This window comes from Gambusia affinis, linkage group LG04, assembly GCF_019740435.1.
Source record: "Gambusia affinis linkage group LG04, SWU_Gaff_1.0, whole genome shotgun sequence".
In the NCBI taxonomy this organism is placed as follows: Eukaryota; Metazoa; Chordata; class Actinopteri; order Cyprinodontiformes; family Poeciliidae; genus Gambusia; species Gambusia affinis.
This window is the reverse complement of record NC_057871.1, coordinates 23904022-23931678: the sequence shown is the minus strand read 5'-3', so window position 1 is coordinate 23931678 and position 27657 is coordinate 23904022. Positions and strand designations below refer to the sequence as shown.

At 38.2% G+C, this 27657-nt stretch overlaps 1 protein-coding gene across 8 annotated transcripts; it reads left to right on the top strand.

The window, feature by feature from the left end:
* The first annotated feature begins 214 nt into the window (after positions 1-214).
* Positions 215-27652, top strand: micu3a (mitochondrial calcium uptake family, member 3a). 8 transcript variants are annotated; one of them, XM_044114584.1, is made up of 17 exons: positions 215-532; positions 4461-4608; positions 6037-6068; positions 6624-6702; positions 9632-9679; positions 11111-11193; positions 12244-12315; positions 14382-14423; positions 16467-16562; positions 21351-21365; positions 22963-23057; positions 23146-23317; positions 23679-23684; positions 25483-25591; positions 25695-25852; positions 26479-26543; positions 26703-27652. In XM_044114584.1, the coding sequence occupies exons 1-17, from the start codon at positions 272-274 to the stop codon at positions 26707-26709; spliced, it is 1488 nt and encodes a 495-aa protein (XP_043970519.1). In that variant the 5' UTR covers positions 215-271; the 3' UTR covers positions 26710-27652. The 8 variants fall into 8 exon arrangements, with proteins under 8 accessions (XP_043970519.1, XP_043970518.1, XP_043970520.1 ...); XM_044114583.1 differs by having other exon boundaries at positions 23676-23684; XM_044114585.1 differs by lacking the exon at positions 23679-23684 and having other exon boundaries at positions 26703-27651.
* Positions 27653-27657: the final 5 nt, after the last annotated feature.

Genomic DNA, 27657 nt, shown 5'->3' with positions numbered 1-27657 from the left:
TTGTACTTTCACTGATTTCAGTTTTAAGGCAGTTTTGTCTTTTTCTATAAAGTCCCAGACAAACCCAAAATAATCACTTGATCTCTCAAATGCTTTAATAATTAACAGTGGATTAGATTAATCACTCACTCTCACTCAGTCAAGCATCAAATCCCTGCTATGAGTTATTCGCTCTCGGCCTCACCATCATCTCGCGATGAGACCGGTCGACTCGCGACAGTCTTGAGCTGCCCTTAAACTTACAGTCACAGCAGCAACACTGACGACAACAATGGCCGCTTTCCGCAGAGCGGTAGTGCTGGCCGGCAAACTGAACCCTTGGTCTGCGTCTAAAAGCGAGCTTCTTGGGGTTCCCAGCCAGAACGGACGACGGGCTCGGAGGTGTCTGACAACCGGGCTGTGTGCCGCTGCGGGAGGTGTCCTGGCTCTGTACTTGTCTAACAAAATGTGGAGCGACAGGAAGAGGATGATGAGACGCAGCATCAATGGTCTCTCACTGCCGTCCATTCCGACCGTTGAAGCTAAAGAGAAGGTACGTGGCTACAAAAACAAGGCAGCTAGCGAGCCGGCTAGCTGTTGTGAGACGTAGCGACGTAAAAATTAATTTCTGTTGACACAAGGGCCCCTCTAAGGGAAAAAAACAGAGAGAGACCCCATTAAGGAAACAAGTCAAGTGTTGTGTATTCTAGGCATGCTTTCTTCCGCGCGCAGCTCCCGCTTTGGTTTTCCTAGCAGTTACCATGTTTTTTCCTCTCTCCCTCAGCTTTTTTTTTTGGGTGGGTAAAGTGTGTCATTTATTTCCAACACGCACGGTGGAAACAGTTCGCTCACTGTTTGGCTGCAGAGGAAGGAGTGGCGCTCTCCCTCTCACGCTGGTGCTGAAATGACAACACGCGCTCCAACGGTCGTCACACTGCGCAGCTGCGCTCGTGACAGAGTTCACACTTTGACGGATAAAAACAACCCAACACATCCTAGTAAACACAATAATGTTCACAATGGAAACACCACACATTAAAAAAACAATAGATAAAATAAAAACATGTTTGTCAAGACAATTTTATCTGAAAGAGGAAAACAAAAATGTACAAATATCACGGTCCTGCTGCCGAGACGTAGGTTTAAGGGAAGCTCAAGACTGTCGCGAGTCGACTGTGTGGATTAAAATTGAACCGCCCTTTGGTGGCGTAGGGGATAGCGCGACCCACACTTTGGAGGCTTTCAGTCCTCGACACGGCCGTCACGGGTTCGATTCCCGGACCCCTCGACATTTGCCGCATGTCTTCCCCCCTTTCTCTACGCCTACTGTCATATAAGGGACACTAGAGCCCACAAAAAAGACCCCCTGGTGGGGAAAAAAAATTGAGCCTCCCCGTCCTTTCTACTTGTGAAAACTTATAAATAAATTTACTTTTAATAAATTTATAACTTGCCCTGCATTACAGCAGCAAAGCGGTATTTTTCGCGTGAATGGCTTTTTCCTGGCCATCAAACATAAGATTATATTTCATAAAGAAGATGACTTGACTTTTAGACGCTTGTCAGATTTAATTAGTGGCACAGGGGCGCTGCACCATAAGGGGCGCCAAACCTATGACGTAAAAATTATTTTTAAGTCAGCATTTTTTGCACTTAACAGTGGTTTTTGCAAGTATAAATGATGCAATCTGCTATAATCTGCTATAATGTGTCCATACTCACCCCAGAAAGTGCAATTTGCTGCACTTCTCACACTAAAACTTGACTTAGACTTGTGAGCTAAGACTCAACTTTTATGAACAAATCTTTCATATATTCAGAAGTAAAATCAACCTGCTACTTAAGCTACGGATTGCAGCTGATGCACTGCATATCAAATCAGTTAATTTTCACAAACACTTACTTCAACAAAAAGGTTAACTATTTAATTGATTGAGTTAAATAAATCTTTTCATTGTCAGGTAATTCTAATGCCTTATCCTATAAAACTGCAATAGTAAGCTAAGGCTATGTTGGATAAAAGTAACAAAAAAATAAGTATTCAGTGGTATCTTGGGAATGTCATAATTCACAAAATGTCAATAGCAACTGAAATGCTGTTTTTGAGGGATACAGTGTCGAACCATCAATCCGCTGCAGCTGCAGACCTGTTGACAGTAGTCTGGGCAACTGATCTTTCTAAACCAGTTTCCCTGTCAGTTTGTGAGGGTTGTGGAGCTGGATGACAAGTCGATTTTATTGATTAATTAAATTTGCTGTTTATGAAAATCTGCCACTCGACCCTGGATAAACCAGAAGAAAATGGATGGATGGAGGAAAATTTTATATTTAGAAAATCTGTTGTTTTTTTCCCCCCTCCAGTTCAGTCATTGGGCTTCTGTAGTTTAGAGTGATGTTGGCGTGGTCAGGGCCTACCACCTTTTGCACATCAAGCATGTTGTGGGCTTTGACTTCAGGTCGACTCCCAGAAGGAATAACTGAAATAAAAGAAAGTGTCTTTAAAATATTTTCTGTCATTTGTAATTTATTTTTATGAAAACAAGTATAGCACTAAGCATGCAGCCAGAGCTAAAATTTAAGTTAAACTGCTATTTGAACTTGCAGCTGTAATCTCTGTGAAAGTATTGACTATATAAACAACACACCACACGTTTCAGTTTTTATCAACACCCTACGATTATCCACTACGGTTTGTTGGTCTTTCACATAAAACCACAATACAATAAGACAAAGTTAACTGCTGTAGTGTACAAAACATCAATACTTTTCCATTGAAGTGTAGAAATGAATTTGAGGTGACTCCGTTTTGTAGTCGCACTGACACAACTGGATTTACACGGGTTAGTTTATAGAAAATACTGAGAACACAGGCTGGTTTCTAAGCAATATTGAGAACGGCATAGGGAGAAAATAAAATGCTGCAGCTGTGAAGGGGAGACACTCACATGCCAAAGGGGAAAACACCTGGAGCATATGCTGTGCAGTCATGAGAAGCAGGCAACACATCAGCTTCAGTTTTAGTGGTGGATACATGATAACTAGACAAGAACAAAGTGTACCATGTGAAGTCCAGTTGGTGCTCCCTACCAATGAATAATTCTCTCTTTTCAGTGGAGCCTGCATACTTCTAAATCATTTTGAGGGGCATGGGATGCAAAGCCTTGTTGCCTTTGGAAAACTTTAAAAACTCCATTCATTAGTGAAAGTCAAACCCATGGGGGCAGAGTCTCCTAATCTTCATTACAGTTACTTCCCTACAACCAACTATTCGTCTCGTACTCATGCCTTCTCGTTTGGTAAAGGAAGCATCATAGCTTTATGACTGAACTAGCATGCTCATTAGCATGATCTCTGAGCTGAGCACGAACTCAAGCAGGTTTAAATATGGAAACCTCTCTGCTAATTGCGCAGCTACAGTCTCTTGGTGAAGCTCTGCAGCTAAACCAGCTGAAGTCACTGATCTGTACTGAAAGAGAGAGATGGAAAGACCAATCAAGTAGAAAGTAGTACTGGCTTGTGTGTGTTTGTGTGGGACTGTATTCTCCTGTTTAGTTGTAGCAGAAGAGTTGATGCTATTCATGATCTCAGAGAGCTAAATCAAGACTTGGTGCCAAGAATGGATGGATTTGCTCATTATTAAAGTGCAGCATTAAGGAAGAGGCTTGGATGCTGAAGTCCATTAGACTTAGGAGGTGGGTTGACGAAACTGAACAGGAGTTTTAAGTTTGTAAAGCTGACCTATTAGTATTCACCCGAGCTTCTCCTGGACTACTGAAAATGCTATGACCTGTAGAAAAAGCTCTGAACATTTTCATCTGAGGATGTTTCACACCTGATAGTCTGGGAATCAAAGTTGCAACATTTGTTACATTTTCAGCTGGTGCGGTTCACTTTCACACTGCACTGTGTCAAATAAACTATACCCTTTGAAAAATCTAGTTCCCCCCTCGCCTGTGGTGGCGCTGCACCAAGGGCCACTAGAGTAAATGACACAAAAACCACTGAAGAAGACATGGAGGGCAACCTTCTTCATGTAATGTGAACAAAAACTGAGTGGCAGTAGATTTTAGTGATGATGAAATTCTATGATTATAGAATTTCTCTTTTATCTTTGGCATAAGAAAACAAAACATTTCTTGCGCTAGCACATTTGCGTTTGTTGTCTTTACCCAGAATGCCTTGTGCTATTGTTCACTTCCTGCTTCTGCAGCGGTCTCCAGCCCGCTTGGCATTCACTTAAGCATCCGAATTGTGCCAGAATTCACTTCAACCAAACTGAGATTGAGGATTTGACTTTGATTACGCATTCAGTGTATTGTAGATTATTTCATAGTTTTCATATTAGGAGTGCACAGAAAAATTTGTTCAGATCCAGATCGGATGATACACACATTCAAATAACTTATTTCCTTGCATATTGATCAAGCTGCTGATGTAAATCTGCGCGATCTACGTAAAAATTTTGGTTTTACGTTTTGCAGACTCGTCCATTTGACTTTGAGGATGGAGATGTCTACATGTCATCCCACGAGCATCGTTTCCGGATGTTCAGCTCTGTAGAGTATGAAGGACAGCTGTACATGACTCCACAGAACTTCATCGAGTCTGTTACCATGAGCGAACCAAGAAGTAAGTATCAGACATCCACGTTTCACATTTTTGTTTCCAAAAAATATGACCGCTGTGCACATGTATAAGATCTTACCAACTTATGTTTTGTGTGGCACATATTTTGGTTTAAGATCAAAAACCAGTATTTCTGAGGCAAGAAAGCTGTTGGTGGCTCAGTGTCTTGGGACGCCTTGCTGACTCATCACCACTGTCACATAATATCCTTTCCCATTATTTCAAATTAACTAGATACAATTTTTAAAGACTTATACCTCATTTTTAAATCAAGTGACAATCATATTTGTGTAAAAGAATATCGTAAGTTAAATCCACTTAATTTATTCAATGAAAGTCAACTCTGAACAAAGATTCACTGGACTTACTTTGAGTATTAGCAAAACTTTGACCAAAATTAAATCTTCAAAAACCCATGAATTGGTTAAACTGATTTATTACTCAGCCCTTCCTTCATCCAATAGTGGGGTGTAAATATGTACTACATACCTGAGACTGTTTGAATTTGAGAAAAAAAAACAATCAATCCATACTTGTTCACATGTTTCTTTTTCATAAGTCATGGAAGCTGTACTTCATATCATATTATTTTAACATGATTGTAGTTTAGTTTTCAATTAGCTCAAATTCACTGACTTGTCAGAGAATTTTATAGACCTCGCATTACTAATTTTTGTTTTGTGTCCGTCAGTGTCTGGAATTTATTTAACATGTTTATTTTGCCACGTTCTAAGGCCGTCAGAAATCCTTGGTTTATGAGCACATCTTTGCCGATACTGTCAGCCTGCTGCTAGTTGTAACAGATTAGGTCTGAGCTGCCGGCCTCAAAGCAGATGGCTTTACAGCTTTTGTTTAGTCTGAGGTTAATGTTAGTCAGACACACGCAGATACACATTCCATTTACTCTCATGTACTCTCCCTCTCTTAACTTGTAAATATCTAAATTGGTGGGCTAAGCTTGAGTGTTCCCGGTTTGGAAATGTGATTGCACACTGATGCAATCAGAAACAATTTTTTTTTCTTTTTTTTGCAGCAGTTGTAGGATTGAATAGCGTGCAGACCCGTGCACCTGTATGCGTGTGTTTACATCTCGGCTGTCATGCGATACGGCCGCTCGTAGCCTGTCAGCAGCCGCCATCCTCTGCCCCCTTTGAAGTTGAATTAGATGAACTTTGTTGTATAAAACAGAACAAAAGTAGTATGTGCTTTTACGGGGACATTCCACAAACTACAAAGGCAGGCAAGGACCACTTCAGACAGTACAAATGGGATCTGCTATGATGAGTGTATACACAGTGTGCGTGCGTAGATGTGTGTGTTGTGACTGTACCCTGCACATTAGGACCCTTTTCTAGATCATACAGATGCTATCTGACCAAGCCCACCCAAACTCTTCTCGTCTTTCTCCTCCTTTGTCTTTTTCTCTGGCAGACAAGAGGCCATGGAGGTCCCTGACCAAACAGGTGGGAAACACACTTTATATCTCTCCTTTTTCCTGCTTCTCCTCACAGTCAGACATCTTTTGCATGTTACATCTGTTGTTGTTTTCTTCGCAGTGCATAGTTTTTTCGGCTAAACAAGCTTGACTTGCTGCGCCAGTTCATGTATTGAACAAACAAGCTCCAAAGATGTGCAGGTCCTTTGTATTTTCCGCAAATTATTTTATGTTCTTTCCCATTTTTCTGGCTCTATCTTTTATCTTTCTTGCTTTGTTATCATGGCTCTTTTCAATCTTTAACAACATTTCAAGATACAAATAAAAATCCTTATCTCCTTACAGCTCTGCACATTTCTTGGATTAACTTCTGATTCTCTACACTAGAATGCACTGAAGTCATCGTTGTTGTTGCAGTGGCAGACTAAATTACCTGTCATATGGATATGTTTTCCATTGCATGGGACTTTTAACTTTCCAACTCTTTGCATTATTTCTTCATAAAGTTCAAGTTAGAGCATGGCACCTTGTGTCTTTACAATGTCTAGTAATTTTGATTATGCTTTTTGTGTGTTTATGTCAGGAACTGGAGAAAATCTTGTCAGATACTCCTCCCGTATGGAGAGGATCCTCCAAACTGTTCCGTAACCTGAGAGAAAGAGGTCAGCAGACACACATGTGGATACAAACCGTTCATCACTTATCTGAATTTATAGCTCAAATCTTCATCTCATCTATTTTGTGACTCAAAAGTGTACAAATTCCCACCCAGCTGACCGTGCCATTAATGCTTTTTACTTTGTAAATCAGGCGCTACGTTTTACAAATCTTTTCTCCGTTTTGAAAAAAATATATACATAAGTCTATGTGTTTTCTATTTCTCATTCTTAATGTAATTTGTAGTGCTTAATGTAGTGTGTTTAATGACTGAATTTTTTGCATTTCCAATTGGCTGCTCACTGATCATGATGAAAAGTCATCACTTTCCTTCACCAGACATTTATTTTCTTGGTGCCTCTTTAGTTCGTTTGTTCCAAAAACCCCCCAACTTTTTAATACGACTAGTGGAATATTTTACATAGCACACGAGGTTGCATATTTTCATTCATTATTTGTTGAAATCCGCGCTGCCTGAACAAAAAAAATAAAAATGGCCTTAGGACAAGATCTTTAAAAATAATCTGAGAAACCTTCAATTTTTTGTTTCTTTTTTTTTTTGCTGCTTTTTAACACAGCACAGGGCTTCATTTTCAATCTCTGATTAAGTGACGCGTGTGAGTTTTTGTTGCACTGTAGGTGTCACTAATCCAGGTTGTCGTCATGCTGTTCCTCTCAGCAAAACAGCCTGCCGAGAAAAAGGAAAAAAAAAAACTCAACCCCCTTTTCTTTCCTCTCCTCTGGTGAAAGATGAGAAATAAGCTTGCCCTAATTAAGCATTTGCTAGAGGAGCACATAACAGAGAAAGCACAGTCAGGGACCGACTCCCCATAGTGATAATTACACTGAAACACACACATTCAGGGAGATGCTAAAAATAACATGCCATGTGTGATTCACTTCCTCTCTAATGATACTAAAATTATGCTTAGGTTGTATCTTATACAAGGGTTTGGTTTGGTCTACAGGGACACATGTAGGAGGACTAGTTTTATTTGAAAGTGTAGAAAACAATGAAATGAGGGTAAGAAGTAAAAACAAAAAAATCATCACAATCATATGGGAATATAGAGAAGCTGAGGAATGTGAAAAGCTGAAAATATAATAATTAATAATAATAATACATATTTTACTTTAATTACTTCCAAACATTTATTTTGGTAATTTACCTTGATGTAATTCAGCTTTATTTCAGAACTTTCTGTTGTGTAAGCTAAATATGTGTGTTTATCTGTGTTTTTAATTGGCAGAAGACACTTACATCACACAGAACACAAAGACTGCTATCATTGAATTCTGAAAATACGTTAGGATTTCTATGGATCTCACTAATTCAGAAAAGTAGCACTGCACAGTGTTGCCTAGATTCAGCTCCACAGCTCATTATTTCAGTGCTTTTCTGTATTTATACTACACCAGGCTGCACATTTACATACAAGTCTGAGTTAATGCAAATTCCTCTTGTGAGCATTCTGAGGTCCCATTTCTTCTAACCTCAACCTTAAACAAAAGGACATTTTGTAAAAGGGGAAATATGTTGGGTCTAATGTGAAATTGGGGTACGTTTACTATTACAGTGTACTTCAGCATAAAGGATACAGATGGCTAAACGTAAATAGTTGGAGAGCTGTTAGTATCTATGGCTGTAGATCACAATTTTGCTATTTTCTGCAGCCTTGTCTTTTGAGGTTATTCTACGATGCTACAAAGCACTTACAGAATTTCTTTTATCTAGAGCACGCAAAAAAGCTTGAAACTATCTCCGTTATTTTGCTGGACAATTTGGGGAATGTAAGGAGTCTCATCATATGTAGGTATGCTCAGTGAGCTTTTTTCCAACCATTAAGGTGCTTGAACTTACACTTGATTCTGTTTTTAGATTCTAGGTTTATTTCTATCTTTTGAACAATTATTAACATTTACTGTGCTAAAGGAAGAGTTTGGTATTTGCAGGAGCTGTACCGTCTGCACTAGTTATAGCGATGTACAGTATGGCCTGTGTTCAGTGAGTTGTGGCAGATGGCAGCTCACACTGAGCCAGATTCTGTTGGAGGTTTTTTTTTTTTCCTGTTAAAGGAGAGTTTATGTTTCTGTTGTCGCTGCTAAGGTTGTCATGATATTAAAATTTCCAATTCACTATCAATACAAAGTAAAATTGTCAGTATGTGGCACCACTGCTGCGGCATTTTTTCAAAGAACAGTGTTCTTTCTTGTCAAGAGCCAGAAATACAATTTATGTAAACTAAACCAAGCTAGGTGAGCAATCATTTAGTCACGCTTAGGTGTTTGTAAGTTAAATTTTTAGTCCTATGCCTTTCATCGTGATTTCATTATGATTCGCTAAATCCTTTATTTGTATATACATTCAGACTGCATGCAGAAACCCGAGCAGCATTCTGGTCTTTCCAGGTCCGGATCTGCACCGATTTAAGCGAGTCCGGTTCCAAACCAGCTGTTCCGCACAAAGCAGTCTGGATTCAGCTAAACACAAGGCTCACACTCCGACTCCCAGCCAGTGTCATGTTCGCCGTCACATGCACACTGGTGGGAGAGCAAGTCACCCCGATCTGTCTGAGCGATCAGACACAAAAAAGTGAGAGGAAGAGATTGCAAATGTGCCTGAAGCAGAAAAATCTAACTCCTTAAGCTATGTTCCACCTGCTTATCCAAACACACACATTCACAGAGAAACAAGCATGTCTTCTGCTGGATATGTTATTGAACGCTGTGTGGGGCCAAATGGCCGCTGGTGGCTTGGTTGGGAGAAGACACATTTTGAGATTCTATCTCTAGCCGGGAGGATTAAGGGTGCGTCGGTGTGTACGGCTGTGTGTGAGGCCCTGAGATCCAGGAGCTTTAAACTTCTGTAAACATAGAGCAGAAAAGGCCTTAAATGTGACCTTCCTAACTCTCCTGTCTTGATCTCATCACTAGGAATCATCTCGTACACGGAGTATCTGTTTCTGCTCTGCATCCTGACAAGTGAGTCTGTTCAGGCCTTACGCCTTCTTCTTTCACTATATTCCTCATGTTTTTTTTTAATCAGATATGGCACTTGTTTTTTTACCCACAGTTATAATCTTGTGAAAAGATTGGCTTTTGGTATTCGAAAGGGAAATAATATACATCCAGAACTTGTAGTTTCTGCATTTTTGCTGAAGTCTTTCATCAGAATGAGGCTTGTAGTTGCAGCAAATATTTTATAATTTCATTTTCAAAATGTCGTCTAACCATGTTTTTTTTTTAACTGGTTTTTCTTGGTTTTTGCTCAAATTTTGTATTTGTGTTTCTTAAAAAAGGCATGACAGAGTCTGTAAACCACCAATCTCCATATATCAGATGAAGAAAAACAATCTGTTTTGTTTACTGGCAAATAAAGAATCCACTTGAATTAAATTCTTTGGTCAAATGTGAATAAGGTGTTTTTTTGTGAGTGACAGCTGTAAAAATAGGGCTTATATTTGCTGCTTTGAGTTAGTATCTATTATGTGTTTGCTATGAAATAAACCCCACATTGCTAGAGTGTTTACTTGAAAAGATTCACTTTCAGTGGCGCCCTCGAGAGGTGGCTTAGGGGGGCCATGGAACCCTCTGGAAAAATGTTGGCCACCACACTGGTCCCCACAAAGAATCATGTTCAATTCATGCTTGAATGTCATTTTTTGTTTTATGAATTTATTTTTAATGTCAACAAGTTCAGGAGGAGAGTAACGATACAGTCCACCTCATGAGACAAGACTGAACAATCCAAGATGAGATTTTAGCAATTCTTTTGGGAAAGCAAAAAATTTTTTTTTTTTCAAATAAATAAAGATTTTGTAAATCACAAACTGTTTCTAAAAATTTATTTATTTTTTATTTTTTTATTTTTTTTGTAGTTACCCCATCCAGTATTGACAAGTCAATGTACTAAATTTCTTCATTTTAATATATTGAATATAGTATGAATATGTAGTGGTCCTAATGCCAGAACATGCATCAAAATATTATATATTTTTTCCATGTAGAATAAAGGTTTCAGTCTTATAAAACTGTATTGGAGCATGAAATGTTCCTGGTCAGGTTTTGTTCCCTCCAAACATTTCAGATCTTGAATTAGAGTACATCAAATGCAGCCCCGACTTGATAAAAGCCAACAATAGCCCTTTAGTTTAGTCCCTATATCCCTTTAAGCAGATGAAAGCATGCACCATTAGTTGTCAGAAATTGCCTCCAAGATTAAACAAGCATCCAGAGTTTTCCTAAAAGAACAGGGTACGTCTTTGAGAAACTTCATTTACTGAAATGAAACCATTATTTCCTTTTGTGTAGCCTGTCTGCCATGTCTTCTCTCACTATTTCTGGCTTTAAAATTACCTTCAGTAAACGCATGCATGCACTCACACCGTGTGTTCTTTCCTATCTGTTCTCCAGAACCACATGCTGGCTTTAAGATTGCTTTCAATATGTTTGATGCAGACGGCAACCAGATGGTGGACAAGAGGGAGTTCTTGGTGGTGAGTTTCTAGCACAGAACCATCAACGAATACATATCTGTGTTATTTTGGTAATTAAATGTACCAACAGCCAATGTCATGATTACTTTTGAATGAAATGGGAAGAAAAATCTCAAACGTTCAACAGTTTGTTTCACTATGTTGTTTTTTTTTTTATTTAAAAATGTACTATCCCATTTCTTTATTTTGAGAATTTATCCTGAGTGGCAGCAAAATGTGAATGAAATTATGAAAATATTAAGAAAATATTGTGTACATGATCAAATGTGATGAATGTGAAACGCTCCAATGTTTCTGCATGTTTACTTCGTTCTTGTAATCAATGAATAGTTTGGAGATGTGATTTTTTTCACATCTCCAAACTATGTAAGTATTTTCGTAAGTATAAAACGTTACAAAAATCCACATTTTTGTAACATTTAAGGCACCTGAAAAGGCCTGATTATGAGAGCACCTTATTAAACAGCTTAGCAGAGTGATAGTCGTTTTTCTGGAGGGCTTCACGCATGTTATATACACAGCAGGATGTGAGGTTTTTAACTGAAAACGCTGCAGGCGGGCAGGGATTGGAGTGAGTGTGGAGGTGGGTGGGAGTGGGGTGGTAGTACAGCAGCAGGGGGTGGTAATGGTTTAAAATCCTGTGGGAGCAGCCAGGTGCTACTCAGGGTATATTTCCCACATTGAATGTTGTAGAAGTAGATGAGGATTTCTCTGCTATTTAAACGTTAATAGCTGCAGAAAGAAAACCTTTAAGTCTTTTTTTTTTAATAGGACAGGATGTTGTGACAACTGGCAATTGAGCATTCTTTCTGGCTCTATCTCTATCACAGTAAATAGTTTTTAGGGTGTCCAAACTTCGTCTGTTACTTTGTCAGTAAAGGTTTGTTTTGGTGGAGCACAACATTACATAATACAAGACCGCCCATGTTAATAATAATAATAGAAGTGGGCATTTATTGTATTGTTTATCATTTATCATGATAAAATTGTTGTCATGATAGTAACTGTAAAAGTTTTTGCTTGGATCTGAAACGTTTTCCCTCTTTCCAGCTCCAAGAAATCTTCCGGAAGAAGAACGAGAAGAAGGGGAGGAAAGGAGATGCGGAAAAGTCAGCTCAGTTGGTAAGAGCGCTGTAAGAAGGCGACATTGTTAGTCATGTTTGTGGAGTGACGTTTACAGGTATTTCTTTACAGACATTGACTATAATGATACTCCTCTAAACTACAGGACAAATTAGCGGTGCAAAAATTGACAAATATTTAAACTGATTTTATAAATGTTGCTTCAAGCAACTTCTGTCACTTTTCAACACTGTTGAAAGTTAAATCAAAGTCAAAGTTAATAAACAGGTGTGCAGAATTTGACACATCACCATTCAAGATCACGATCATCTGCAGAAAATGAGAAATGAAAACGAATGAAGTCTTTCCTGTGGCTAGTGTGGACTGCATGCCGCCTTGTGAAAGCTGACCATGTGGCAACCGTGTTGTTACCGTGATGATTATCCCTAATATGTACTTGTTATATCTGATATATTTTCAAGCTTTGTCGTCCTCCCCTCTGCAATGGTGGAAGCTCAGGAATAACAAGCAGCCTTGCATTACAACACGGCCTGCATCATTCATAAGCATATCCACGTTAAATCCTGATGACATTTAAACTATTTAATACCTAAGCCACTTCATATCACAAAATAAGCACAGCCTCCTTCAGTTCTCATGTTTACATACACTTGATGCTCTTTGAATGTCACAAAATTAGCTCAATGCATTGAAAAATAAACTGCTTTCAATGACAAACTGCTATGCTTTTGTCACTGGAAAACAAAATGAGTCTTAAATTTGTACTGAAAAACCATTTAAACTACTCTTATAATTGCAATTACCTTTCAAATACCAAGTTCCTCTTAATAAAATAATTTTGTTTAAGCACAACAGTTGATACAATTGCTACTTGAGTACATTAAAGCTATTATTAGTAACTTTTATAACACCATATTTTTTCATATTTGTTAAAGCCGCCACTATGTCCTGGCAGTATAAAAGGAGACAGATAACCTATAAATGAATGGAACTCCTCTGCCTCTTCCCAGTGGTCGTACTGCTATCTGCAGAAATGCACCGCTCCCCATCAGAAACAGCCAACCAGAGACCGGAGGAGGGTCTTAACGCTGTCAATCAATGTGCTAATGGGGGACAAATCACCTAATGTCACAGGAAGACTATTTACCCGCCGTCATGGGTGTATCCACAGCAGAAAGGGGGAGGGTGTTTTCAGCGCATACACAAACATGATTGACAGCGCTAAGACCCACTTCTTAGCTCTGATAGGTTGTTTCAGAGTGGGAGCGGTGCATTTCTGCAGATGAAGGTTTAACCACAGGAAGAAGACAGAGGAGCTTGATTTTTTCACAAATTATCTGTCATACTATACTGTGAGGACATAGTGACATTATTAACAAATATGTGAAAAAAAATTTAGGAAGGAAGCATCTGAAATAATTAATTAAGCTGCAGTTTCATTCCTATTCATTTTGGCTTAGCCTGTTGTAGATAATTTAAGTAATGTTATGTGATATATTGTACCTGACAATGTGTTTACCTCGTCTTTTAAAACTCATCTTTACAAAAATGTTTGTTTCTCAAATCTTGTTAAACGTTACAAGTATTTATTCTTATTTCTCACAATGGTCATATTTGTATGTACCATATTTACCACAGCATATATGGATTTGTACAGTTCGACGTTATGTTAAACACAACATATATTTCCTTAAATGAAAAGCAAAATTAGTGCTTAATACTGAAGCTTTATGCATTTCATTGCATTAATAAAAAGCACTGAACCCTGCATTTAGATTTTAACCATCGTTACATGTACAGTTCGATCCTGCTGAAGCATATAACTCACAAAAAACACTTTTAATAATTATTGTTCAGCCTTAAAACAATCAAAAGAAAAACATTCACTTTGCCTCACATGCATCAAGCTGCTCTGAGTCATGCAGTGCTTACTGTTGTGATGTCAGGTATGAATTCAAAAACTGTAAACTCAGATGTGTAGTAAATGACACATCCTCCTTCCTTGCATGTACTAACATGTATTTTACCTTTTCTCCTCCTCCTCTCTTCTGACTGCATGCTCTGTGCTCTTCTGTCTCTCCCTCATGTCTCTCTCTGTGCGTTAGAGTATGCAGCTGTATGGATATCAGGTTGCCCCCATGAGCAGCGTATGTATCCCCAGTCATAATTTATTAGTCTCCTTTCGTTCTCTTTTGACACATAAACAAACAGATTTGATGATGATGCTTTAAGTAGCATTTTCATTCACCTATTTAGAGGCAACAAAATTACCTGTGAGATTTTTCAAATAACTGGGTGCAGCAGGTGTTTTGATAGTGATTGTAATGATTTGATCGCAAGATTTGGCACAGAAATTGTTTCACATCTTTGCAAAGCAAGTATTTCTAAGGTTTATAGTCTAGTATCGGTCAGTTCAATTAAAGAAATTGGCCTTACTTCTATAAGTGATGGGTATTTTTCAATCACTCTTTTAACATCTCTGTAGATGTAAACTCGTGGCCTAAAGAAGTCTTCAATCGCTCCAGTCCACCTGATCCTGTCTCCAGTAAAATCATCTGTGTTTGAATTCTTTGATGCCTCGGTGAATGATGCAAATTGAGGCTGTGTGTCCATCTGTCATGCCAGCTGACCGATTTGCCCTCTAATCGGGGAAGCAGTGGGGTGAATGGACATAAGAATAGCAGCAATAGAGTAATACGTTTAAGAGGTCAGCTGAAATGAACTCTTACTACAAGTGGGATGTGACTTTGATGGTCTGAAGCTCCAAAACACAATCAGTGTTTTTCCATTTGAGCCCATGTTTAGGTACGATCTGTTCTGGGTGCGTCAGTGTTTGGGGGAGGTTCTCTTTATTACAAAGAGAATGGGTGATTTCATTATTGGCGCCGGCCGCTCAGGCTGCTGTTAGTGTTGTCTGAGTGCATAAACAACATTTCAAACAGGAACGACAAAACACTAACAAGACACATTTTTCTATTTTTCTATTTTAATGATTTTTGCCAGTAAATTTATATATATTGTTTTAATAGTGGACTAAAAATAACTGTTAACTTTGATATTTAGGGCAAAATAGCTTTATTATTAACTCATATCTCTCATGAAAACATGAATGGTGGCAATTTTCAGTTTCTTTACAAACCGTTTTCTTCAGTCTTGTTCCACCCTCTATTCTATCCGTAGCTCTCTGTTTTCCACAAACACTCACTACTTGTTCTGTCAGTGCTGTGATGGATAGCTCCATTGTCACTATGAAGTTGAGAGTGGCGCAGGGTCATGTTAAAATGGCCGCAGTGGCTTTCTCCCCAGAGAGAAAAGCCAAGGTGGGTGGCCAGAAGCTCTTTCGGTTTAACTACAAATATACTCTGCTGTTACAAGCAAACACTGCTGCAATATTGCAGTTTTACTGGAGTGGGTTTATTGTACTATCTTAAAAAGAAAAGCAGTAAACGTATAGGGTACAAATTTAAAAAACAATCCTTTGATAAGTGACTGTTTTAGAGAGAAATAGATAAAAAAGTAGATTTGTAACCACTATAGGTGTATTTATTAATTCTGATCCACTTTTATGTTTTGTGCAAAGATGGACATAAAAGTATCATGAATCAGTTTGTGTTTATTCATGGCATTAGTTAATTCAGCTGAAATATTTAATGGGCTTTTTTCAAAAATTGTATTATTTTAAATGATAATCTTTGCAATAAAGGGTGTTTTTTTTTCTAGTATTGCAAAAAACTTTATACTTTTAAATCCAACATATGAAAAAAAAAATGGTGTCAACACTGATTGTGATGGATGGTTTTATTTGATTGTGTTTTTAATAACTCGTCAAAAAGCTCATGTTTTCCTAACATTTAGTATGTGCAAATTGATTCGCAGCACATGAAAACTCACTTTCAGTGATCAATAATACAAATACGTCACTTTCTGAAGAGTGTTCAGTGTCAAACAAATAGAAATAAAATTGCAATGGTTTTGTATTAATAAGAGTAGTAGATATATATATATATATATTTTTTTTTATTTATTTATGTTTTAGTCATTAATTTTTAGTGCTTTATTTCATGTTGGTATGTTTTTACAAAAATTATATGAAAACTGTCTGAGCATATAGGCATTTCACATCACAGTTATTTTTGTTTTAACTGAATTCGAAGTGAACTGATCCTGGACCTGCTTGACCACTCCTACAGGTGTTAAAAAAAGACAGCCAGGAGTTTGTGGCGCGGAGTTACTGGGACGTTTTGAGGCGAAGCGCCAGTCAAGTCCTCTTTTCTGACCTGGCGGAGGTACACAGACCCAGTTGTTCCATTTGTCATTCCCTCATTTTATGTCTTAATGCCGTAGTCTTAATATACATCCTCTTCTAATATCCCCGAAAGAAATTTTGCCACACCCGATTTGACAAGAATAACCTCCGAAACATTCACCTTCAGAATAAAAGCCTCCTATTGTTTCCTTATCAATTCCTTTTCAATGAGTTGTATCGTTTCCATCCTGTCCCTCCATACTGATTTTCACGTGTTTCTGTGCCGTGTTTGGTGTCAAATCAGTTGAAAGCAATAACAGAATTATGATCAAGTAGACTGCAGAACACATTCATTTGCCTTAATATGATAGTATAGCATGTCCGTTTTTAATTACGTGCTGGATTCACATAGGTAATATGTGTCATTTTAAATTACAAATGTGTTTATTTTCAGAAATATTAAGCAATATTTACAGCATTTCAGTTTTTTAAACTGAATTATGATCCAAATAACACAAGCGGTTGCCTAGAAGTGGATATTAGTGATCCATGAAAGTTAGTAGTAGAATTAGGAAGTATAGATATTTAGTAAATAAAGTATATAACTCCATGAAGTGAACAGATATAGGGCTATATGCTCAGGTGAATCCTAATATTAGCAGGTTAACATGTTAGCAACATCCTTGAAGAGGCTCACTCAAATTTTGCTGCAACAAAACTGCTTGGCTGCAGATGCTCTACTGTGCAATACAAATGAAAATGATTAACTTATTATTTATACAAATTGCAATGAGGTGTCACAAACTTTTATAAAACATAAAGATAAATCCTAATTTATTTTGAGAGGTTTTGACCAAAGACAGAGGGCATTTTATGTACAATTACAGTTTGCATACGCTTAATTAATTAGATTATATATCAATGTGCTGAAGATCTCCTTGAAGTGTTCTCTTTATTGTTCACAAAACAGATGAAAATAATTGTTTATGTGCCACAGAAACAAACTATAGTTTTTGCTAGTGGAAAGTATTTGTAGAGCTGAAACTTTTAGACAAAAAACAAACAAAATAAAAGTAGTCACATTTTACCTTAATCTTTTAGTTTCAACTTTGATTTTGGTTTCTGAGAACAAAAGGATAAGAGAAGGATGTGTAATGATTAATAAGAGCTAGCACAGTGCTAACAGGTTAGCTGACTAATGACAGACCGGTGGTTAGCTGTGGTTAGCAGCAGAAGCTGCTGTTGAGGTAATAACAGTGCTGCTCCTCGGGGCCGACCTTGTATTTATACCGAGCAGTCTTTCATCTGTCGGGACGTAAAGTGGACAGGACAGACGAATCAGACGGAGGCCGAGGAGCTGTAGGCAAAACAAAGACATGTCAAGCTTCTGAATTATTAAAATCAACTTTTAATGCTCGTTGTCAGCCCACTGGCTGACCTGTTTTCAAGGAGGGATGTCTTTTTTAGTCGCTTGCTATGCCACTTAACTCTAACATTGTCAGATGCTGTATTTTTTAAGTAGTCGTGTATGAGTTTTAGGTCTGACGTACGTGGTTTTCTATTTGTGCAGTTCTGTTTGAACTGCTTATATATTGGTTAATATCATTTTAAAGGATACAGCAGCTTATGTACAATAAATAAGGAATTAAAGACCAGTTTACAACTTTTGCACAACACGATATAGAGTCACGGTAAAACATAAGTACAGTCTATCAATTTTGTGTTTTTATAGGTCCTTCTGTTTTTTTTTAATCTAACCAAAACCTTATACGGACACCGTACAAACCTTAGATGTGTACAAAATAAAAATGGCGTATTTATTGGTTGTTGTTTTTTTCACAACAAATTTGAAATGTATAACAGAAAAAGGGACAGAGTCACAACAAAAAGCTTAAAATGAAAGGGATGCTTCAAATGCAGAGGAATCTGATCTGATAAGTGGAAAACCTGAGGGTAAAGAAAGACAGAAAGAGATCTAATCAGAGAGTCAACAAAACGAGGCGAAAGAGGCCAAAAGCAGATGACACAGGTCAGCAGACTGAACAAATGTCGGGGAACAAAGCTGAGGTGAGAAGAAAAGCATTTCGGGAAGTACATTTAAGGGAAAAGAAAGAAACAAGGTTGTATTTTGAGAAAGATGTGTTTACTCAACGGATTAGTCCCTATTGTAACCTTGAGGAGTGTGGGGGGGGGTTGGCACTGAGTGACAGGCAGAGAAGGAGGGAGGTTAAGAAAGGTGCCTTGGTGTTTGTTAGATGAAGAAGACACTGACAAGCAGGACGGAGAGAAAGGAGATCAGAGATATCAGAGCAGCAGCGGAAACCGGAAAATACAACACCTAAAAGAAGGAAAGAAACAGTAACAGCATGGGATAAAAAAAGAAGTAAATGAGCATTAGAAGAGGGGATGTGGTGCCTATACAAATATGAAATATTTTTTGTTTTTACACTTTGTCATGCCAAAAAATGTGAACTTTTTCCACAAGTCAAACTTTAACATATTTTTTTAATGTGATATGAAGGTTGTCAACTTTTATTTTCTACCAATGAAAACGTGGAAACTGTGCATTCACTTTCCGTTAAATTCAGTCAGCTAATTAGAAAATATATTTTCACCATTGGAGATGCAACCGCTCAATGTAAATGTTCAGAAGTTAGCGAAAGAACATTAGTCAACTAAAAATGCAACTTTTTCCTCTACATGCAAACAAGGCGACAAGGCGTCACTATTTCCAGGTTTTTATTTGTAGATTTGTAAAATCCCTTTAAATGACATCATAGCTTGTGGTTGTAACATGACAAAATGCAAAAATTGAATACGTCCGTAGCCCAAAGGTGTGGGCTGACTGATGTGGATAAAACCGACAACGGGCCTTTCCTCACGAGCGTTACTCACAGGTCGGGGGGGTGAAAAAGAACGTTTAGCGTTTACATCGGTAATTACTGTTTTTAGTCTCGGCGCCCCTGATCAAAGACAGGCGAGCTCGCAAACACACACACAGGTGGACAAACAGACACATGCATTCGCCAGGTGTTGGCTCGTGCCTTATAGGCGTGGTAACCATTACGATGTCAGGAGGATGATGAGCTCACGGTGCTCCCCGACACTCTTCCAGGAAAGATAAGCTTGTTATGATCAGATGGGGGGAAAAAAACTCTTCTAAATCTGTGCAGTAAATAAAAAAAATGTTTTTGTGATAAATTATCACTTAATTCCAACTAGAAATCTGTTCCTGCATAATTTATTGAACTGGTGGCCCATTTGCTGTCACTTTTCTGTCTTTGAATTTGAACAAAAAACCCCCAAAACAAAACACTAATAAAAAGAAAAAAGCCCAGCCATTGTGGGCAGAAATCAATTTATCAAGCTAAATTCCTTGTTTGAATTTTACTTCTGACAACGGCTTAGTCGTTTTAAGAGAAAAACAACACGACTGTGAGGAAGAGGGGATTACAGTTAACGGGGAAGAGAGGCAGAGACACACACCATCTGGATGCTGTCTAGTTGTCTGCACAGCTTGTGTGTCATAAAGTCTTTGGTAATGTGTCAGTTTAAAGATAAAAGAGCAAAAGTATTGTTATGCTGTTTGTCAGTAATAAAAGGCTTAGTGACAAGAACATCCAGTAAAGTGACACAAGAAAGGCAAGACAATGAAATCATCTTAAGCTTGGCTCGTGTTTACATGAAGGTGGTCCACCCAAGGAGACAAAAGTGAAAGAGGACGTTCAGTAAAGTCATCCGGTTCTCTCTTCTCATTGGCGATCGGCATGTCACAGGAGGTTGGTTAGTGTGTCAGCTTGTCTGGAGTTTGAATTATTCCCAAATGTTTTCCACCTTTTAATGATAACCTGTAAAATGTAACTGAAAAACAAACTGAAATGTTTTCTTTGGAGAGGCAGGAGGCATCTTTAAGCAGCACCATATGGGATCAGTCTGTAGAAGGGCACGAAATAATTTCCAAGCTATTATATTTACCATGGATCATGGTGAAGATTGCTGTTGTTAAGAAAAGAAAAGATGGTGCGATGGTGACATTACCAAGAACTGGAAGTCCGTTCAAAACTGATGAACAAATAAGAAGAAAAATTGGTCTTTGCTGTGAAATGTCAAGATGGAAGCCTTTTCTAATGAAGGAAAACATCCAAGTCCTGCTAAATTTAGAAAAAAACACATTTGAAGTTTCTTCAAAGCATGTAGGAAAATGTGTTAAGGTAGGATGAAACCTAGGATGGACTGAAAGCCTACTTCCAGATCTACAAGGAATAGCTTCACCACAGGAAGATTTCAATTTCTGAATAGCGAGAAGCAGCTCAAACCTGAATCAGGTTTCAAATCTAAAGAAAGTTGTGCTCAGGAGATGCTCTAACGATCTGACCAAAGCTGATTTGAAGAGTTTTGGCTAAAACACGTTCAGTCAAAGGGGTTTTTTAAAATTTTAAATGCAAAATGTATATACTTTTGTTCAGTTTTAGCTTAATTACGGCTCTGAATATGTTGGGGGGGTTTTTTCAGCAAACTGACATGTTTTTTAAAATATGCGTGCTCCAGTTAACGATTAATCGATTACTAAATTAGTTGATGATTATTTCATCTAATTAATGCTATCAGCCCAACATAATTCAACTTCCATAAGAGGCAAATAAATCTATGTGAATAATTCTGACCATATCTTAACTTAGTCACTGATATTTTCTTGTTCCAGAGTAAACAACAAACAGCAGCAACATATAAAAGTTAAACAAACACAACAAAAACTGTTTACTTCCTGTCTCATGTAAACCTTGTCATCTTGTTTGACTTGTCCTCCTTGTCCCTTGTTGGACTTTAGGATTTTACCCTTGAGGTAGAACCACGAATGGCATCGTGGTGATGATATTTATGATGATGATGATGATGATGATGATGATGATGATGATGATGGAAATGGCATAAGCGCTCCTCTTAAATCGAATGAAACGAGATTTTCATTCAATCTGACGTGTGCGTTCTTCTCTGCATGGCTGTGGGTTTGACACACGGGTTGGCTGGGTGTGGGCATGGTGGGCAGTGAGATAGAAGATGGGCTCTCTTTTTTCCCCTGATGCTTAAAATCATTGTCACCTTTTACTAAGAGCTATTCATTACAATCTTCATTTTCAAAAGGATTAGGAGTTGTGCCTAGTTAAAGTTAAAGTTAAAAGGGATTAAAGCTTCAAGAGTTCAACAGATAACAGAGAAAACACACAGAAGTTACGCCTTAAAATCCCATTGAATGGGTTTCAAATGACCAGGATCACTTAGGGAACATTCACTTCAAACACTCTAGGGAGGAAGGAAGACCAAACACAAAAAACAAGGTAGTCCCACCATCTGAGTTTGAAAGGTGACAGACCGGACGGCCATCAGTTAAGGGAAAAAGGGGGAATCTGCTGAAATGTTTTATGCATCTGTGCTTACGTTGGGTTTGTGCGGCGCTTCTGTTTGGGATGTGATGTCCTGTTCACGTGTTCCTGTGTGACAGTCGTTGAGAAATGCATGAAATGTGGTGTCCTTCATGTGTTCTGTGTGTGCTCCATGATGTGTTTTTGGGTTATTTTTGAGTTGTTTGTTCAGAGGTGTGTTCAACCTGATCTACCTGTTCTATGTGCTGACGGCCAGTCCATCCCTACTCTTCTTCTGACCCTTGGCATGACTCATTTTGTCATTGTGTTTTGTGCTAACTGTGTGGGCTTGTTTTATGTTCATCGTTATTAGTTTGTATTTGAAGCTACCACAGCAAACCTTCTGACCAGCCTGGAGTGCACAAATCTGGATATGATGACCCTGTTTTAATAATAATAATAATAATAAAGAAATTATACACACAATGAGGATTATTTTAACTTATAAGAAAAACAGATGGAACATTTTCCTGGCTTTACATAGGGGATTGGAGTACCCTATCGCTTTTTTTTCTAAATATAAAGTTCAAAATTATTCACACTTTTATTTAAGACAGACTTCAATACATTTCATTTGGATTTCATGTGATAGACCAAGACAAGGTAATGGTGCAACCGCAAAACCTAACTTGACATGACCGTCAACCTAAACTCACACAGATTGAGAGCCTTGATCAGAAAAGCAGCCAAGAGGTCCTTTGTAGGAATGAACTGATAAATCGGTCGTGATTTCCTTAATAATTTTGGGTAACTGGTGATCAGCCGACCTGTACACGAGACTGGTCTGTTTGATATCTTTGATGGCTGTTAATGATTTCAGCCGATATCTGAGGTGAAGCTGTGTTTATGTTCATCCGGTGCATGTCATGCATTCGTGCAGCAACGTTCTGGCTCCTGCTTGTTTGCCTAAGCCGTACCCAGGCTGGATCCTTGAAGGACTTGCCCCCTTTCCTCTGCTTTTTTTTTCTCCTCCAAATCAGCATCCTTTATGATCCATCTCTCTTCCTCTGTCTCTGATAGCGCTCGGATGAGAGCATCACCATTGACACCACCATACTGGTCCATTTCTTTGGAAAGAAGGGAAAAGCAGAGCTCACCTTTGATGACTTCTACAGGTACCTTGTCATGCTGACCACATGGTAAATGTCTCATTTCTCCCCCCACCTCCCTCTTCCTCACCATCTATTCCTTTCTGCTTGGCAGGTTTATGGATAACCTCCAGACTGAGGTGTTGGAAATTGAGTTTCTGACCTATTCCAAAGGAATGACCACAATTAGTGAGGAAGACTTTGCCAAAATCCTGCTGCGCTTTACCAACGTCGAGAACATCAGCGCGTACATGGAGAACGTCCGCCAGTGTATTCCGGACGAAAAGGTGCAACGCACACCTAAACGAAGAATACCTTGAGTGCATTCAGCATTATTCTTTTCCGCATATTATTAGATACGTTTCTTTTTTTTCCCTCTACTGGCGCTGCTGCCTTCCAGGCAATTCACAAAGCCTGTATTTTCCCAGTGTGGTGTCCGCCTAGGGCTGTTGATGCTCTCAACACTTGACCTCACACAAAGACCCACACAAACACTTTTAATAGGACTTCCAGTCACACGTGATTGTTTGTCTGTCTGTGCATCTGTCCTTCAAGCGAAGGCTAGCTATGCTTTGGCTCATCTTCCTTGTGTCGATCTGCAACCCAACTCTATTTCTGTCCCTCCTCTCTTTCATGCTGTGGAAGAAGCAGGAGGTTTGTTTCTGCCTCATAAAAAAACACAACCTGCAGCCACAATCTGTCACTTGTTTCCTTGCTACATTTTAGTTATTTTATCCCTGTCTTGTGTTTGTCTTCATTTGATTGCTATTTGGTTGTGTCTAGGTTTTTTATTTCAAATTTGTTCTATTAGGTTAAATGAATATTCCTGTTCACAATTTTGCATTTAATTAGCAGCACAAGGTTTGTTATGCAGCCTTTATGAACCTTCTTTTTTTTTTACAAGTTTGAGATATTTATTTGATGAAATTCCTTGTCCTTGTTTGGAAATAAATTTCCTTTTTTTGTGTGTTCAAAATAAGAGCAGTGTGTAAATTTCAAAACTGTTATCACCAGCTTTTATTTCCAAACATGATTACACCTTGGGAACGCTGCAAGTTCTTTTCCAAATATCAAAACATGAAAAGAAGAAAAACATATCAGTTTTGTTACTTTTCTACTGGAAGTGAAGAAAATTGATTATTGACTTCGTTTTCTTCTTGAGACACACTTCAACAGCATTTCCTCCTCCAGATTCAGCAGCATGGTCTTCTCAAGTAAAACTTTGCTCAGACAGGTCAAAGATCCTTGTTATCCGATAATTAGACGCCATGTAATGCCAGAGCCACGATGTGTCAGAGAGTACTCTGGTTTGAGTTGAGGAATTAAAATGCTGCTCTGTTAGCATTTTGAACACACACAGTCAGTGTGTCCTTTTGGTAAGTTGTAACCGCTCTTGTTTTTTCAACAACGGTACGTTCTAGGTGTTTCCGACTGACAATTTGGCTTTACATATGAATCTTCTCATTTGCTCAGTACTCACAGGAAATTGTATTTTTTCTTTGGTCACCATGGGAGACGCTCATTGGTCACATGGTCAAAATCGTCTCTCATTGTCGCAGTTGTTAATGCGGTGGGCAATCATCCCAACTACACCTTCTCTTCTTTTATGATAACATGCCAAATAAAATGAGATGTTGCAGTTCGTCAATCATTGTTTCCTCCTCCTCCGTACTTGTGGACTGGTAATAATCTCCCATTATTGCTGTGTTTGCTAAGCTATTGTAAACCACGTATATCACAAATGTGAAGCGTGTGCAAAAATAAACGTCCTGAAACCGAGTGACTGCGTGTCAACTGCTTAGTTTTGGCTCAACCATCTTTGGCATCTGAATATTCTCCTATCAATTTAAATTGTAGTTTCTCTTGTTTCCATTTTTAAGCGTTTTGAGGTCAGTTTAGCTGAGCAGCTTTCTTTCCCCCTTTTCCCCCATTAATAAAATGACAGTTCTTCTCAAACTCGTCTGTAGTGACACGTCTTAGTGTCTACAGAAAAATGCAATATAATCAGCATTTGCAACATTTGTTGTCACCAGTATGGCACGTTTTGTACTAATTTAATGCCACACTGCTATTATTTTAAACATGTTAATTAAGGATTCAGTTACGTCCAATCAATACCATGCATGTCTCGACTGTTGGGTCTGAGTGGTGATGTTGAGTTGCTATTATTTTGAATGCAACTTTATCTCTAACATTCATAATGCATCTCAGTTTTTCTCATTTATGGAATAACATAAAAATGCAGCAATGTATGTTTTTGATTTCATTTCAATATGAGAAGTGGATGCATGATAAGGAATGCTATGTTCACACATGACCCATTTAGCATGGTCTACATCAATCGAAACTGCTCATTATTCCCCCAATTTGAAGTGCTTTACTCAGGATGATGACAAGACTTCATTACTTCCCACTTTATCTGGCAGATTCTCACCTAGTTTCTCTTTTTCAGGGCATCACCTTCGATGAGTTCAGGTCATTCTTCCAGTTCCTCAACAACCTTGAAGACTTCGCCATTGCTATGCAGATGTACAACTTCGCTTCACGTTCCATCGGACAAGGTAGTGAGAACCCGATCAGGCTTGAAGCTGCAGGCCCTAATTGTTGCTGCTCTATCTCCTGGTTTTTGTGTGAGTGCCAGACGTCTTTGTATTTTCCCGCTAGACGAGTTTGCAAGGGCAGTGTATGTAGCCACGGGACTCAAGCTGACACGTCACCTGGTGAACACCATCTTTAAGATCTTTGATGTTGACCATGATGACCAGCTGTCCTACAAGGAGTTCATCGGCATCATGAAGGACAGGCTTCACCGGGGAGCCAGGGTGAGGAGCATGCAACTTCCTGAGAAAATGCACTTAATTAAAGTACAAATATCCTTGTTAAAAGTGTTAGCATCAACAAAAGTTATGAAAAGATGACAGATGTCTTCCTTTTAGAAATACACACCTTTATTTACAGATACATTTTGGGATTAGTATCCATTGTCTTTACTGGAGCATTCTACACCGATCTGAGATATTTAATCACGTGAAAACTGTCCTGGGATACCTGAAAGGCATTTATATTATCTGCGGTGCTATACTGCCACCAAGTGGCGATTTTTAAAAACTACAATAGTTCATATCTCTGGTGCTATACTGCCATCAAGTGGTAATTTTTAGAAACTACTATAGTTCAAAGTCATGCTAAGGAGTTATTCAGATCTTAGCTGTTAATACTCAGAACTGCTTTTTATACTTTCTTCACAGTCTTAGGTCTTAATTTCTTTTTTAAACATGGACTTCCTGTGTATTTTATTTTCCTGATTTCCGACTGCTGTCTTTGAATACTAGATTTTCTTGACTCAGATGTAATTTCCTTGGTCTTGTCCCTGTTTTTAACAAAAGTTTATTTCCTTCCTTTTCCCTGCCTTCCTTGTTTCTCATGACGGCCTCTACTGGCATCTCAGGGGTATAAGTCGGTGGAGAGAGCCTCCTCTTTTAGGTCATGTCTGAAGAAGGAGCTGGCAAGCAGATAAGTACCACTAACTACTACAATGATTATTAATAGATTTATTGAATATGGATTGTTTGCTTGTTTGATTCTCTGTATTTCCTTTGAGGAGTGGAGAAATATACAAAAAACAAATCCCAACGTGTTGAATTGAACGTCTTCTCATTGCTTTGTGTGCACCAGGTGAAGGAGCAGCACTACACCTCCTTCTCCAGCTGTGTTCGCTCTGAGGCCCGGAGACAAGAACACCAGCTATGGAGGACGTATAAGGAGAGGCCTTAAAGGAAGGAATAACTCTAAATGAACTCAGACTTTTGATTTATTAGGAACATGATTGAGCAGCTTTCTTGTTTCAAATACAGATCTCTAATGCAGCTTCCAGTAATCACAAGCATGACTGCATTGACTGGAAAATGAGCAATGAAGATTCTATTGTTTCTTTTTTACTTATGCCAATTCTGTCACACAGAATGTAACAAGAAATATAATATGCATTAAGGTTTACTATTTTCACTGTTTTTACATTAAAATTATTGTTTCTAATTTCAATGCTTAATTGTAATTAAATTTCAACTTGTTTATATGCTAAATCAATATCACAGTTTATTTTTAATAATTTTTGTCCGATTTTGGTTAATTCCTGTACAACTGGTTATTAACTTAAAGAGCACAAGAATGAATAGATACAAAATATAATGTATGTAAAATGTCATAAGCATGTTGAATTTAACACAGGACTAACAATGAAGAATTAAATAGCTGTATTTCAAATGTATTTTCATTATAGCAATCATGTCTTATAATTATTAAATCTTTTCACTACTTTTTGAAGGTTTAGTTGGATTGTATGCTGGAAAGTTCCTCATTATCAATTTGTTACAACTGAAATTGTATATTTGGTCTGGATTTGACAATATTTGAGTTTTGACAGATGCCTTCTGAACATTCCCCATTGCATCTGAAAAATGTCCTTTAAAAACAGAGGAAAAAGGCAAACTTATGGAGAGGTTTTGCCATTGTAATGTTTTTTTCCCCTTTTTGTTTTATATATTTCTTGTAAAGCTATAAGAAAAAGTAATTAAGAGAATGATGATAATTCTCACACCGCAATAGTCGTGTATTTCTCGGATTCGTG